The sequence below is a fragment of the Apteryx mantelli genome, chromosome 1 (genome assembly GCF_036417845.1).
Source record: "Apteryx mantelli isolate bAptMan1 chromosome 1, bAptMan1.hap1, whole genome shotgun sequence".
Lineage (NCBI taxonomy): Eukaryota > Metazoa > Chordata > Aves > Apterygiformes > Apterygidae > Apteryx > Apteryx mantelli.
Window position 1 is genome coordinate 143,732,909 of NC_089978.1, and position 14,093 is coordinate 143,747,001.

General features: G+C 43.2%; 1 protein-coding gene across 9 annotated transcripts in view; it reads right to left on the reverse strand.

The window, feature by feature from the left end:
* Positions 1-1,243: 1,243 nt before the first annotated feature.
* The window catches only part of ARHGAP8 (Rho GTPase activating protein 8), a 77,519-nt gene continuing 64,669 nt past the window's right edge, over positions 1,244-14,093 (reverse strand). For 4 of the 9 annotated variants that reach the window (XM_067305300.1, XM_067305293.1, XM_067305321.1 and 1 more), the window contains one exon: positions 9,882-13,518. In XM_067305300.1, coding sequence (XP_067161401.1) covers positions 13,321-13,518 — 198 coding nt within the window. In that variant the 3' untranslated portion in view covers positions 9,882-13,320. Of the gene's footprint in view, positions 2,287-9,881; positions 13,519-14,093 lie in introns of those variants that run through there. The other 5 variants (XR_010885682.1, XR_010885681.1, XM_013947671.2 and 2 more) reach the window with 5 other exon arrangements.

A 14,093-nucleotide genomic window follows, 5' to 3' on the forward strand; every position in this document is an offset into this window, starting at 1 on the left:
GTTAGATCCATTGGCATCCATGGGAACAGGCTGGCTACGGATATGGTGAGGTCCCGTCTGACATATCAACAGCAAAGCTTGCTCGGCTGACCTTGCTGTAGCTACTTCTTTGGGGGTTACTTCTCTGGTCTGACAGAAATGTCCAAATCCAAAGATTTTTTTTTTCCCCCCACACATGTCCCCCTTGCAGTGAAACTTGTACTAGCTGTCTCCAAGAGGCTGGGGAAGAGTTTGGCTCTCTGTATCGCTTCCTGGCAATGCCCTGCTCCCCTCCGCAGGCTCCTGCCCTTCCCTGGCCAAACCAGCCCAGTCAGCCAGCCTCAGCCCCCTGCATCAGCGTTCAGGCAAGGCAAAGGGCAATCAAGCCCCAGTTAAAAAAAATGGTAAAAAGGACTGTGGATGCTGAACCTCCCGGCTCTGAACAGGTGCCACTTTCTCCACGGGCAGGCCATGGGCAGTCCCTGCATGTGGCGCAATCAGCGCAAGCCTGATCCAGCCGTCTCCAGGGCTTCACAACACGCCAGACCTTTAAAAATGTGTATTTGACAGCTCAGCATCCTTTCCCCACCCCTCATATTTTGATATTTGAGCCCTGCAAGGGAGTGTGTACTGGGACTGTGCTTTGGACCTCAGGCCCCCCCCCCCCCACACACACACATGTGCATCCTTGAGCTCTTGCCCAGGAAAGACTTAGCCCATCATGGGAGGGGAAAAAAGCATTTTAGTTCCCTAAGTAATCCCACCTTGTCTGGCTTGTGGTCCCCTAAATAGTTTTTCTGCGCTAGCAGCTCGCAGCTGTTTACCCTAGAGGGTTTCCCATGAGTTTGCTCCTGTTGGGGAACAGGAGATTGCAACGGAGCTGGTTGCTGTGGGAGGCAAATAACTGCTGTTAAACATCCTGGCAGTGGCCAACCCTGCTTCCTGTCGGCAGTCCACACTCGGGCCCTGCATAAAGGTAACCGCGGGAGCGTTTGCAGCCCGCTGGAGGCTGCCGGGGCCAGCTGGCCAGGGCGCTGCTCCGTCTGTGTGTGCGCTATGTGGGAGCGAGAGCGCTAAATACACCGGCCGAATAAGAACCACAAGGAACACGTAAAGACCTCAAACATGAAATAATAATGAAACAAAAAAAGAGATCAAAGCTTTTAATTTCAGTCTAAAAGTGCTTTGCTCTCACATGCAGAAACTCTTATCAAAGACAGGCAGATGCCACTGCCTTGGCTGGGTGTGTGTGTGTGTGTGTGTGTGTGTGTGTGTGTGTGTGTGCAACTTGGTGGGTCCCCATTTGCATTTACTCTGCACATTTGCCTTCCAAACTGAAGACCCACAGTGTAAAAAGTAGCAGCAGGTTTTGCCATGGCTAAACTGCACACTAACACTTAAAAGCACTGCAGAGCAGTGTGAATACTTCTATCACTGCTTCAGCACTCTAGGGCTGTAAATACAAATAAATCCTTGTTAAATGCCACCAAGCCTCTGCCTACCTGGAAGATTATTATCAAGTATTATCAAGTAACTAAAGCATTTGTTTCTGTGGTAAAACACTAGCACAAGGCTTCCTTTTTAGGCTACATATTAAGCAAGAGGAGGTTTGTGCCATTTCTAAATGAAACATGCTGCCACTGTACTGTCGCACTCCCAGCCCAGCTGTGTGGCAGGGCAGCCGTGGGAAAGTGCACCTGCACCTGAGGCACACCACCGGCTTTAGTGCTGTTTTTTTCCTAGAAAGGTGGCTGGGGAGTTTCCCCTTTGCCCCTCTGGTCATCAAATTGTTTTCTGTAGTCAAAAAATCATTTAACAAATAGCACAAGTGATTATTTTATTGAAACCAGCGTTGCAAGCAGGAGTCAGGAGGTCTGGGTGGATGAGACGACATGAAAGAGCACGGCTTGGAGCACAAAAACTAATAGCAGTGCAGAAGCATCGTTTATCCATTAAACCTGCTTTTCATCTGAGAGTTTTCTGTTGGCAAGTTTGCCAGCTCAACACAACAGGCTCTCTTACAGGTATAAGTGGTCATCCCTCCTGTAAGGAGCCATCCTGCAGCAGCATCAGGTGATGCCAATGCAACCATGTCATCACCAAGTTATAAAAATGGCTTTTGCCCAGAGCCGCGGACTCCCCCCGTGCCCAGGCGCTGGCTGTGCCATGCGTTCCTCTCTCCTGTCTGTCCGAAACTTTGCAGCTGTACTGAGACACAGGAGTTGCTCATGGCAGCAGCTGGCTAAAGCGGTTGTCAGGGTTCATGTGCAGAGATCACATTTAGGGACCAGTGCCTGCCTGTGGAGTCTGCAAAAAAAACAGGTAGCAAAATGCCCAGACCATTGCAGAAGCAATGGGTTAGGTCAGTCACATTGAGCATGATTTAGGCGAGATGGGTGCTGGCCTGACCGTAATTAATGCCAGGCTCTGCAGGAGCCCAAAGTGCTTAAACAAAGCCAAGCAAATGCAACAACTCAGCTATGGCCATGCGTGAGGTGCACTCATGTCTGTCTTCATGCTTGGCTTCGGCGAGGGGGCCCTGCTGGCTCTAAGCTCACAATGAACATGAGGATTTTTGCTTCAGGTAGTTTTTAAAATACCTCGACTGAAGTTCTCCCTTCCTGAACTATTAGGTGCCCTGAACAGTCCATCAACCTTATCGGCACCTCTTTGGTAGAGCATTAAGACCCTGCCTCAGGGGTTGAGGAGACCCAGCAATGTTTCAGAAGAGGCCCCCAAGGACCTTACTTTTCTCCTTTGGAGGCTTTGGGCAAACATTCAGCCCTCTGAGGAAAGCTACGGACAGGAAACCTAGCAATTATAATCTCCTTTACAGTCTTCCCTTTACAGGATTGGGGTCTGCAGGCCCCAATTGTTATTGTTAATATATATTATTAATATACTACTAATATGTAAGTTAATATATTAATACATTAATAAATAATACAAATGAATAATACAATACAATATATATTGTTCATACAATATTGTTAAAGTAGGAGAGCAACGAAAACTGGAGACTCGCATGGAAGCCTGTTCTTCAAACCTTTCCTGCTGTAGACTAATTTTTCTCTGCCAAAAACCAAATGGATGACTACCCCCCAAATTAGCATTATTAGACCACAGCTTTAAATAATCTTACCTTCTTAAATACTGCTTTCCTTAGTATCTTATCTGGTATCTGTAGTGTGACATGGTCAACGGGAACAAAGTCCAGGCGAACGAGTTACGCTTAGGAAATAGCTCTAATTTAAGCAACTTCTTTAAGAACCTGGGAGGCTAGATGTCCAAAATGATGCAGTTGCACACAAAATTTTTGCTGGATAATACACAGGTAAAGGAACTCTATCAAGTCAAAATCTTTTCAGTTAAAAAGGGTTAAAAGTAGTTTCAGACTTTACATCTGTCCCCAGATCCCTCTGCCAATCTGAACTATGTATGTGTGATGGCTTTACAGCACTCACTTTCCTCCCTGGTTTCTTTTTCTGCTGCATCAAAGAGCAAAACAGAAGGCTGGTGGTAGGTGAAATGCTAAAAATTGTGGTACAAGTAGTAACCATGCCTCTGAGGGCTTCGCCACCCTTTCTTTTCCTCCTGTTTGCCCTTAAGTAACCACATAGAGAAACTATTTCAGTGTTGTGGGGCAGCCCTTCCGCAAAGCGCTGATGTACCTGGGCCCTGCTTGCAGCTCACACCAACAGTGGCTGGTGCTGGCCTGGGCATTGTATTGCTCACGTGGGTGCTGGCTGCTGGCACATAAACTCGTGCAGAAAGCCGGTCCCGCGGTGTGCGCCAGGGCTGGTGCTTGCCTCCCTGCCATGTCGGGGTGCTGTGAGAGCTGCTGGCACGGGGGTGCTGGTGGGCTGTGATGTCACAGCGCCCGCCAGCAACAGTGACCAGCCCGTGGAAATGACAAGGCTGCTGGGAAGCTGTCAGCTGAGGTGTCAGTGCCACTTTCTGAAGTTGCTCTGAATTACAAACTAATGATAGTTTTCTTTGATAGCTCTTTTTTGATAGTGCAGCTGGAGAAAAAACAGCCACAAAAAGAATTCAGGGTTTTTTTTAATAATTAATTTGACTTTCTTTGCTATGTGATTTCTGGGTATTTCAGTCGTCTTTTTAATTTCTCTTTGTACAACATGAAGGAGGAACTCTTTGGCAAATAAAATGATTGTCAAAGTCTTGGGTGAAGGAAGATATGGGAATGAAAAATTTACCTGTCTGCTGATATTAGTTTATCAGCCTGCCTTGCTCACCAGGTACCAGAAATGGCTCAAATGGGATTTGTCTTGGATAAAATGCTCTGTTTAAAGACCAAGGCTTCCTTCATAAATAGGATGTTGACAGGACTTGCCATGAAGGCAAAAAAACAGATGTTGAAGTGTGGCAGGGATCAGATATCTCATAACCTTGATGGAGCTCTATGGGGTAACTGTAAAGCTCCTAGTTGGTACCAGTCGGTTCAGAGAAGCCTTTTGGTAAATGCTAGAAGACAAGGCTTTCTTCCAAGTTTCACTAGTGACGCAGCGGTACACGCTTGCCAAACGTAACTTCACAAAAACACTCTTTGCTTCAGGCTCACATTCATTTCTGTGCTGTCCTCTTCATCAATGCATGAGGAAATACATTGCAGGGACAAAATGCAGTCAGTGGCAGATCAGGGTGTACATAAGTGACTGTGACTCCTTGCTGCCTATCTGAGCATGTTTTTGTTGTGCATCTGTGAAACAAGATAGTTAAGACCATTGGTCAGAGTTTTGCTTAGACTAAGTGGTTTGGAGGAAACCCCTTACAGGTGAATGGAGAAGTCCACTGAAATGAAGGACATCCAGAAGTGCCTTTGAAAAATCCTCTTCCCATGAGATGATCAGTTGTTCATGATGATCAAATCAAAAGTTAGTTTGCCCTCCTCTGTACTTATGGCCAAAAACAAAAGGAAAATGTCCATAAGTAATTTTACACAGAAGTATTGGGTGCCCAGACTACAGGACATGTTCTGACACACATCATTAGTTTAACAGTGTCTTGTCTTCTGCTCTTCAAGTTTGGGACCCCCTAATGGAAAGATTAAGGGAGACGGGATACTAAAATATACAGTGTGAAGGTCTCAACATACTGGACGCAGTGTCAATCCACCCATATTTGGCAGAAGGGCTGTAGTAAATTCAAGCAGAGCAGCTTTGGCTGTTTTCTGCGGCAGATGTACACTCACACTGATTTGTGTACTCAATTAGTCTAATAGTTGTATTTAAACATGTGAAGAATGAAGGATTTAATGCATTATTGTTGAAATGCTTTCTGTACAGGGTATTCTTAGTCTAAAACCTTTCCAACCCCAAATGCTGTGATCATGAAACACAAATAGTGTGCGAGAGGTATCGGCTTCAGGTGATTTACCAGGCTAACCAGGAGCATTAGTCCAGGGGGAACCGCACCACAGCAGTTCATGCCAGTGATACAGCATGTCATTAGCTTTCTTGCCTCTTAGCCTCAATCTGATGACTGCTGTGATTACTTTTTAGTAGACATGTCTAATGTACAATTTTGTTACATTTAGTTTGACACATAAGAGCATTCAAAACAATTATTAGGGCAAAATGCATTTTTTCAGCAGTCATGATAAAACCAAATTAAAGGTTCATTAAAAGCCTTCTGTAATCTGCCTTGGTGATCATGTACCAGCTTATTCTGGTTTTGGTGTACATATCATGCAAAATGTTGGTTGCTTGAAAGAAAAAAATGGGCTCCATTCCCTGTGGCTAGGTACCTGGAGCAGTGCAGAGGTACCAGGCTGAGTTTCAGGAGATGGAGTGTCTCTTGCAGTAGTTTAGTTTGTCATCCTGGTTGTGACATTAGCCAAGTAACTTCACTTTCCCCAGCTGCCCGTGCTGCTCCTGCTCTTTGGTGGTCTCCTCCATGATGATCCTTGCAAAGGAGAGGGATGTCTTCTCCATCTGTGCACCATCATCTTCTTCAGAGCCTTAGTGCAACTAGGTTTCTCATAGGAAAATTGGTCTCTTTCTGAGGCAGCCTCAGACAACTTGTCCTCCAAGACAGTGCTTTCACAGTGAGGCTCCCAGTGGACATGGATCACATGGTGACTCTAGAAAGTGCATCAGCCACCTAGGGAGTGGAGGCCTGTTAGCTTCCAAGTGGTAATTACAGCAAGGAGTTGTGATGCTGTGACGTGCATTGAGTGGGGCGTTCCTTGCCACCCTGGCAGGAGTATGCCTGGTGTCAGGGCCTGTGAGTGAGCTTTACAAAGCCTCGCATTATTTTCACCCTCTCATTTATATTATTTTGCAAAAGCTCTTTTGGTGCAGAAGACAGTGATATTATCTTACTGATTTTTAATGTTATTTTGGCATGGATTTGCTTTGTCTTTGTGCTCTGGCCATTTACCCATCAGGGCTGTTAGCGTGCAGTCTAGACCTCAAAAGACTTTTGCTGCAGTATTACTTGCGAGTTCAGCCATGAGGCAAAGATAAGAAAAAAGATTTATCCAAGATTCAGGATAGCAGAGGTCTTCTACTCTTTCTGCAAAAGTGGAAGCGGTTACTGAGATTTCAGGATCTCGCGTATTTTTTTTTCTAGCGGCATTAAGTACTCCATGCAGAAGGCCCTACACGTAAGCATTCGGGGCTACTGGGCACTCATGTTTGGTAGCCCAGCTAGCACGAGGGAGCTACTGGGCCAAGAGGGAAAGGCAGGAGGGAAATAAATCCTCTCTTCAGTTTCCTCACATGGAACAAGGCAGACACTGACAACAGCCTGTACTGCGATCCATCGCTCAGCTCTGTGCAGGTGTTTGGAGTGGAAAGCTATGCTGTCTGTATGGGATGTTGTTTCCACTCTGGACATGGCTGTTAAATGCAGTATTAGCCTTACTGGACGTCAACCATGGCTGCATTTCAAGCATGCATCAGTATGATGTGCTTTCCAAAGACAGAGGCTGATGAGGAAGCCTGCGAGTGGTGGGCAAAATGGAAAGGAAAAGCTATTCGTAACTTTTTTTCCCTTCATCACAAGTGTTGGGTTATTAAATCAAAAACATAACTATCTTTCTACTTTGAAGCTGGGAGAAACATGTTTTGGGCAATTTCACACACTCAACCACTGTGATTTTTGGCATTTCCTCACGGAACCAAACCTTTGTGCTTTCATTTCAATTTATCCAGCTGCAGAACGGCCATGAGAGTCTCTGACCTGGCCAAAACAGAGCTGGGGAGCAACAGGGCGCTTGAGCAAAGCAGGGAGAAGAGTCTTGGGATGAGCAGCTGCATAGTCACCACCATGAGCAACAGCGCAATGTGTATGCATGCGTGTGGGTGTGTGTGTATGGGTGATGTGAACATCCGTCTCCCAACTTAGGCTGACTGCTGACAGACTGAAGATGAAAAGGGATGTAAATGGGAATAGGCAGAGGACGGAGCTTGGAAGGGGTGGGAAATATGAAGAAAAAAGGACAAAGCAACCCTGGCAGGTGAAGCAGAGGGAGAACGTGTTCCTTTGGAAGCTTTTGAAAAACTAATTACCTGCCCTTCCTATTTTTAGAGCTTTGGGTCAAGAAATTGTTGGATGAAGGGTCAAAAATTCACCCATCAGAAGACTCTTACATGACTGCTGCAGAAATTAAGTTCATACACTAAAGATGATAGTTTGGTGCATTTTACAGTTGCTTTTTATTGTCCCATTAATTAAGGGGATAATCTTTACGGCAGAAGAGTAAAAGGCTGTAAACTGCTTTTGCGTGTGATTAGATGTTGAAGTGCAGAAATCGTTTGACAGTACATTTCAGTATTGGGAAACTCGATCCATGTAATAGAGAGAAAACCGAAAAGACGAAAGAGAAGTCCTGATTTCGTATTAGGAAGGTCTTCATCACTCTGGGAATTCCATTGTGCTAATGGTAGCTTAAATGAGTTTCTGAGTACCGAAGCAAAAGAAAAGGAGCTAGTTAGTACCCTAGGCTGTTTCTGAGAAGCAGAGGTCCGTTTTGCAGTTTTGCCACTCCAGCATTTGGGTCAGGCATCAGATTCAGCCACTCTAAAGCACAGACACAAATCCTAACCCTATCACTGACAAGCTGGTGCTCGGGAGACTGCAAACAGACTGGCAGTCATTAAAGCAGTTGCTGTAAGATTATTACACCATGGAGAAATCAGGGCCACAAAACCCCTCCGCTTTAATGATTGCTCAGTCACGTGTGCCTCCTTCTCCCCGTCCCCCAGCTCCTGCAGAATTCCCTCCTTGCCCTGAACAATCATTCCAGCACCATGTACGGAAAGGTAATTCCATTTCAAAAGAGACCGCAAAGGAAAATCTGCAATGCTCCTTTTCCCTCAGAGGGGAACCCAGTCCTGTTTTGGAGCAGCACAGCCGGCAGGCTGAGCTGGACCTTGGGATGCTGCAAGCCCAGGGACCCACCACTCAAAGGCAGCTGGACAGGCCTCCTGAAGACCTCAATGACTGCTGCAAGAACCTCACTAAAACCACTTGGCTTTTAAGAAAATGCTTTTATTTTTGTTGAGTTGGAACAATCCAACAGAAATATTTTTCCAATCAGTTAATTATTTTTGTGGCACAACTTCTGCCAGCTGGTCTAGAGATGAAAAGTCGGGATAGTAGGGCTATGGTCCTTCTATGCGCAATTACCCTGGTTCTAACATTTAAGATAACAGACCCCAGTTAGGAAGAGTATGAAGAACTCGTGTACCAACTGTATTGTGTGTTTATAGATCTCTCTCTCTCTAAAAGGCAAATCAAAGTCCTTTTTTGCTTATAGTGATAATTCTGGGTAATGCTTCTTAGCTGCTGACAGGTCTGCAACCTGCTGTGGAAAAGCAAATTTTTTCTGGTATTTGTATTTGAAAGTTTTGTTCTTATTCTGCAGGCCAGTTCACTGTCCAAGCCATGAACCTAACCCCAGAGAAATTTCACTGCTGAATGGAGTACTTCCTCAGGCTTCCCATTCGACAGAAAGATGAAAGTGTTTGTAGTACACCACACCTTTTTAATCCTTCACTGCTCTTAGATGATATTGGATGCTATTGGAATCTTTTGTGCAATACACTGAAATGGCTTTCCAGTATGTGCATGGATAAAGATAAGAATCAAACACTTTAGATGGTGAAAATGAGTATTGCTCCATTGGGAAAGGCAGAATGCCAACTTACACCAGCCAGTCACAGATATCATTTAACACATACAATTCATACATTTCTCACAGTCATACCTTTGGCTTCAATGGAGATGTGACTACTTAAAGCAGGCTGTGTTTGCTTCCAACTTCTTTTCATAGGTAAAAATATCTTAGAAATGAATAGAATAAGGGTAGAAGTGTGACTGGCCAGTCATGTTTCAGTTGAACATGAGTTTCTAACTTAAGAAATTACAGGTGCTGGCAGTAATTCTCTCTCACTTACTTTCTTCCCCCCCTTAAATCTCCATTGCCAACTGAAAGGTGCTAGAGTTGGCAAGCCTACACTTTCCAGGGTTGTGAGGATGAACTATTCAGGAAATTAAGCTGGATGACTACACCTTGAATCTTGTTAAAAGTTCAACTTGCTCCTTTACCTAAGTACACATTTAATATGTGAATAAAATTTCTGGGGCTTTTCTATTATTAGTATCATCATGACTGGGTGAATATATTAAAGTTTATAAGGCTGTGAGAGATTTTGTGATGGATGCTGCTAGAGGAGTGCAGCATACACATACAGAACATCTGCACAGATGTAAGTGATATTCATTTATGGAAGGTTTTTGTAAAGATTGCAAAGATTCCCTTGGATAATGACATGGTTCAATCTTTTTACATTTCCTCATAGATTCAGGGTAGAAAAGTATTCCCTTCCCCCTTCAGTGCTTGTTGCTAGAGGCATCTGATAATCAGACTAATCTTGGGACCAATTTTAAAACGCCTAACAGCTCAGTAAACTAAAATGCTTAGGCAATTTATTCTCTGCATATTGTCAGCTATGTAACACTTGATTTCTCATTTCATGACTGCATTTTATTGTTTTAAACTGAAATCCAGCATGTATGTTTCCAACAGATTATCTCCATAATCACTTTCTTTTTTGCTATGGAAATGATCTGAAAATTGTTCTTTGATATGAGAGAAGAGTTCACAAGGCCACACTGTACAAAAGCTCGAATCATGCAATTATCATTTGTAAAGAGAAACTGTTATCAAAGTAACTGCAGGGGACACCTCCAGGACTCCTCTCAGAGGCAGGAAATTTGAAACATATATTTCTCTAACATGAATTTCACTCCAAACCCTTCTGAATAATTCATGAGAGCTGATTTAATGTCATAGTTAAATCTGGCATTCAGGCCGGAGATCAGGGACTCTGCAGCAGATGTTGGATTTTGCCAGTTCCTTTGGGGCATGGGGGATAGAGACGGGCTCTTGTGAGGAAGGGTTTGCTACTTCATTTGGGGAAGTCCCTTCCCGTCTTGCAGGAAAAGGCTGGGCTGGTGCCGGGTATGATACTTCCTTCTTCTCATGGCTGCATCTGGGGGAGGCAGGAAGGAAACATGGAGAGGGAGCGCCTGTCCTCCGCCAGCACGAGTGCTTATGGCAATCAGAACCAGAGGGTCTATTTTGCTTAAGTAGCATCAAATTACCCAAACTGATGGAGAACAGATGGTATCTGTTCTTTAAAGAAAGAAGCAACTTTGAAATGCGAAAATGCCATTTTTTTCTTCATTCAGTAAATGACAGGAGCTATAAATTCCTGGAAAATGGTAGTTTACAAAGAACTAAAAGGAAGACCTGTAGTTTGGCATGTGACCAGTACGTATGGAGTGAGTCTGATTTTAAATATCTCCTGTGTCGCCTGGCAGACAAACTGGCCGAAGTGAAGCTCGTTGCTTGTGTTTTTTACTTGTTGCTGATCCACGCAATAGGCAATTGGTGCCTAAGACCAACACTTGCTAAAAGATAGAATAAAAGAAAATAAAAGGTTGAATACACCATGGCCGCTATTGCAGGAATTGCTGCAGGGATAAGGGGCAGCTGTGCTTGGCAGCTCGCTTCACTAGCACACTGCCACTAAGCTGGGAAATTCCTGCTCTCTCCTGACCTAGGACAAGGGAGTTGGAAAACTAAAACTATGAGGTAAACCCCCCAGTCTGAGGGCTCTGGGATGTCACCTTGCCAAAGCTGCTCAGTACTCAGAGTCCCATTACACAATTTTGCCTGAAGACTACTAGATTTAAAATGTCCTTTAATTTTGCTGGATTTTTGGAGGAAAACTTGGGAAAACGAAATATAACTATTTTGTAGTACTTATCAGCATTTAATCCCAAAGCACTTTTCAAATGCCAGGCGCTACTACCTTTTACAGACAGTGAAACTAAGGCATACATATTTTGACCAAGGTCAGAGAGTTATATAGTGGCAAAATGCTCAGGTTTCATTGAGTCCTAGTCTCAGCCGCTGGCTCGAGGCCAAATTCCTCCTCTGTAAGTACATGGTGCTGATTCACAGAACCACATTGCCAAATCACTGAGCAGCACTGCACATAATTGTGTTTGTTTTTCTTAATACAACAGACTACAACGCTGTCACTGATAATTCAGGTCTAAAACTGAGACTAGTTACAGTACAAAACTTGGCTTTATCTTTTGCAATCTCATTTTGCTGAAACGCAACAATCATGAATACATGTTATTCTCTTTGTATTATGCAATATTTTACATTTAAATAGGAATAATGTTTACTTATTACTTACAGACGTTCGAGAGTGAAAAGTTGTCCTTAGGAACAGGGCAAAAGGCATGACCATAATTTGAAAAGTTCATCCTAAAATATCTTGCTACAGAGCCTCTGTATTTTTCAAATTTTAATCGTTGCTTAATGCTATAGATGACACCTACTGGGCAAATGAAGGCCTGACACATCCAGCATTCCACGGCTTTCCGAATAGTTGGTTATTTCCCTAAACTGCTGACAAGAACAAATCATCTTTTATCCACTGCAGTACGGTTTTGTTACACCTTTTACATAGATGGGTAATTCATAACTGCTGAGATGAAGGCAAGAAATACAAACTCTCAACTGCCTAGAAGCTACAGAATAAAAAGTGGCTTTGTGTTTGCAGAGGAGGGGATGGCTAAATTGGCCTCCAGTTTTATTAAAGCCTGAACGGTCCCTCTCTTTCAGTAGCTTTGTACAGGAGCAGGAAGACCAGACCGTTAGGGAAAATACTGCTTACCTGTGTCACCACTGGTTCATTTTCTTTTGCTTTGCAAGCAACGGTAATGATAACCCCGTTACACCACTCCATTATCAGTGCTAAACAATGAACGAGCAGTGCATTAAAGAGTTCATCAAATACAAGCAATACTAATGGCATAGTTAGAAAGAAAACACTGAAATTTCCCATGTTATTTTGGCTAATTATTCACATTGGGATTAATAACAGATTTTAAACATATAAAAGTGACATTAGGTATATTATACAAGTTGTTGCTGTTACTGCTTTTTAGAGAAACTGATTTGAAGAGCAAATTCCTATCAACTCAAATTGCAAAAGCATGCAGTGCACACATAAGGAATGCTCTTCTTAAACAAAGTTGTTCAATATTCTGAATTATGCAGTCACTGATATAAACAAAATGTCCAAGTATTTGAAGAAAAAACATAAGATTTGAACTCCCCATTTGAACTTATAAAAAATCTTCCATAAACTTTGCATGTGCAGCTACAGTGATTAACTGGGAATATTAGATATTTGCAAGCATAATTAGCTAGCTGTCTGCACAGCTTAAACTGTCCAGGAAATACTTCATTCTCCATGGCAGTTGCAAACCTGATATGTCACAACTGGACACAACTTCTTATGTAAAGCAAGGCACTTAAATATATCGAAAAATAGTTCTAAAAATTTTAGTATCTTAAAAACTGATTCCATCTTTATTCACTTATTAGATAAACTTGTAACAAACCTGTTACCAAATAAGTAATAAAAAAAAAGGCTGTACAATCAGGAGTGGTCCAGAACTTAGCTCTGCATGGCCTCAGAAAATAATGTCATGTAGTGAGGTCTTCAGATCCCTAAAGAAATGACAGAGTAGCACCCAGTGGGGTGAATTTTTTTTAGCTATTGGTCTTGGAACATTATATACATATTCTCCCATGTGAAGAGAGTACATGGGGAAGCATGCTTCTCCCAACACCTTTGGTATTTGGAAAGTTATAGAAACTTTACTGTTTATTGAAATTGTTCTTTGCAAGAGAGAGCCCTGAATATATATAAAGCTCACATAAGTTCAGACATGGAGACTCTTCCTCCAGGCAGCCACACCATGTTTCCTTTTCTAGGAGTGCTAAGGTAAGATCTCACCAGGCACTGTTCGGGAGTTGAATATATTTGAGTAGAAATCTATCAGTAGTTCAGTGAAAAGATTTAGAGGTACCAAAGCACTCAGAGAGGCTGTTCCTTTAGATGGCCAGATCAAATTCAAGCCAAAGACACAGGCTAGGTTGGATCCTGTCATTCTGTTATATATGCTCTCCTGCGAAATCTGGAAAAATATAAACATAAATAAGTATATGTAGACATGTGCCACAGAAAGTGAGAGAGAAGATACCATACACTATCTAGGATGAACCAATTGACTGGAGTAGACCCTGACCACAGGTACATCACTAGATTCTTAAAAGCTTCAGCTGGGCTTATGGGGCCACTGGGATCTGCGTCCATCAGGTACAACATCAGATGTCAGTAAGTCAATCAAAAAGACTGAATTGTTTCCTCATGCTCAGAAAATAAAATGTGTTGAGTCTTTCTGTGTGGATCTATTGTTATCTCCAATGGGAGATGAGGGGGAGGATAGTGGAAATGAACAGCTATTCCATCTCTTTGTATTACGTCATTTACAGAATAAACCTCCAGGATTTCTGAAGTTGTTTGCAAGGGTTTAGAGGGACTTTTTTCCTCCCATTGATGCACAACTTTGCGTCTAAGTCTTCTCACTCCGACCCAATTCCTCCAAAACAGTGGAGCTGGAAATAGGATGTAGGTAAGATGCACAGCACTGAAATCTGTCCTGTACCTGGGTGATGTGTCCTACTAATATTTGTGGATGTGAGCACATAA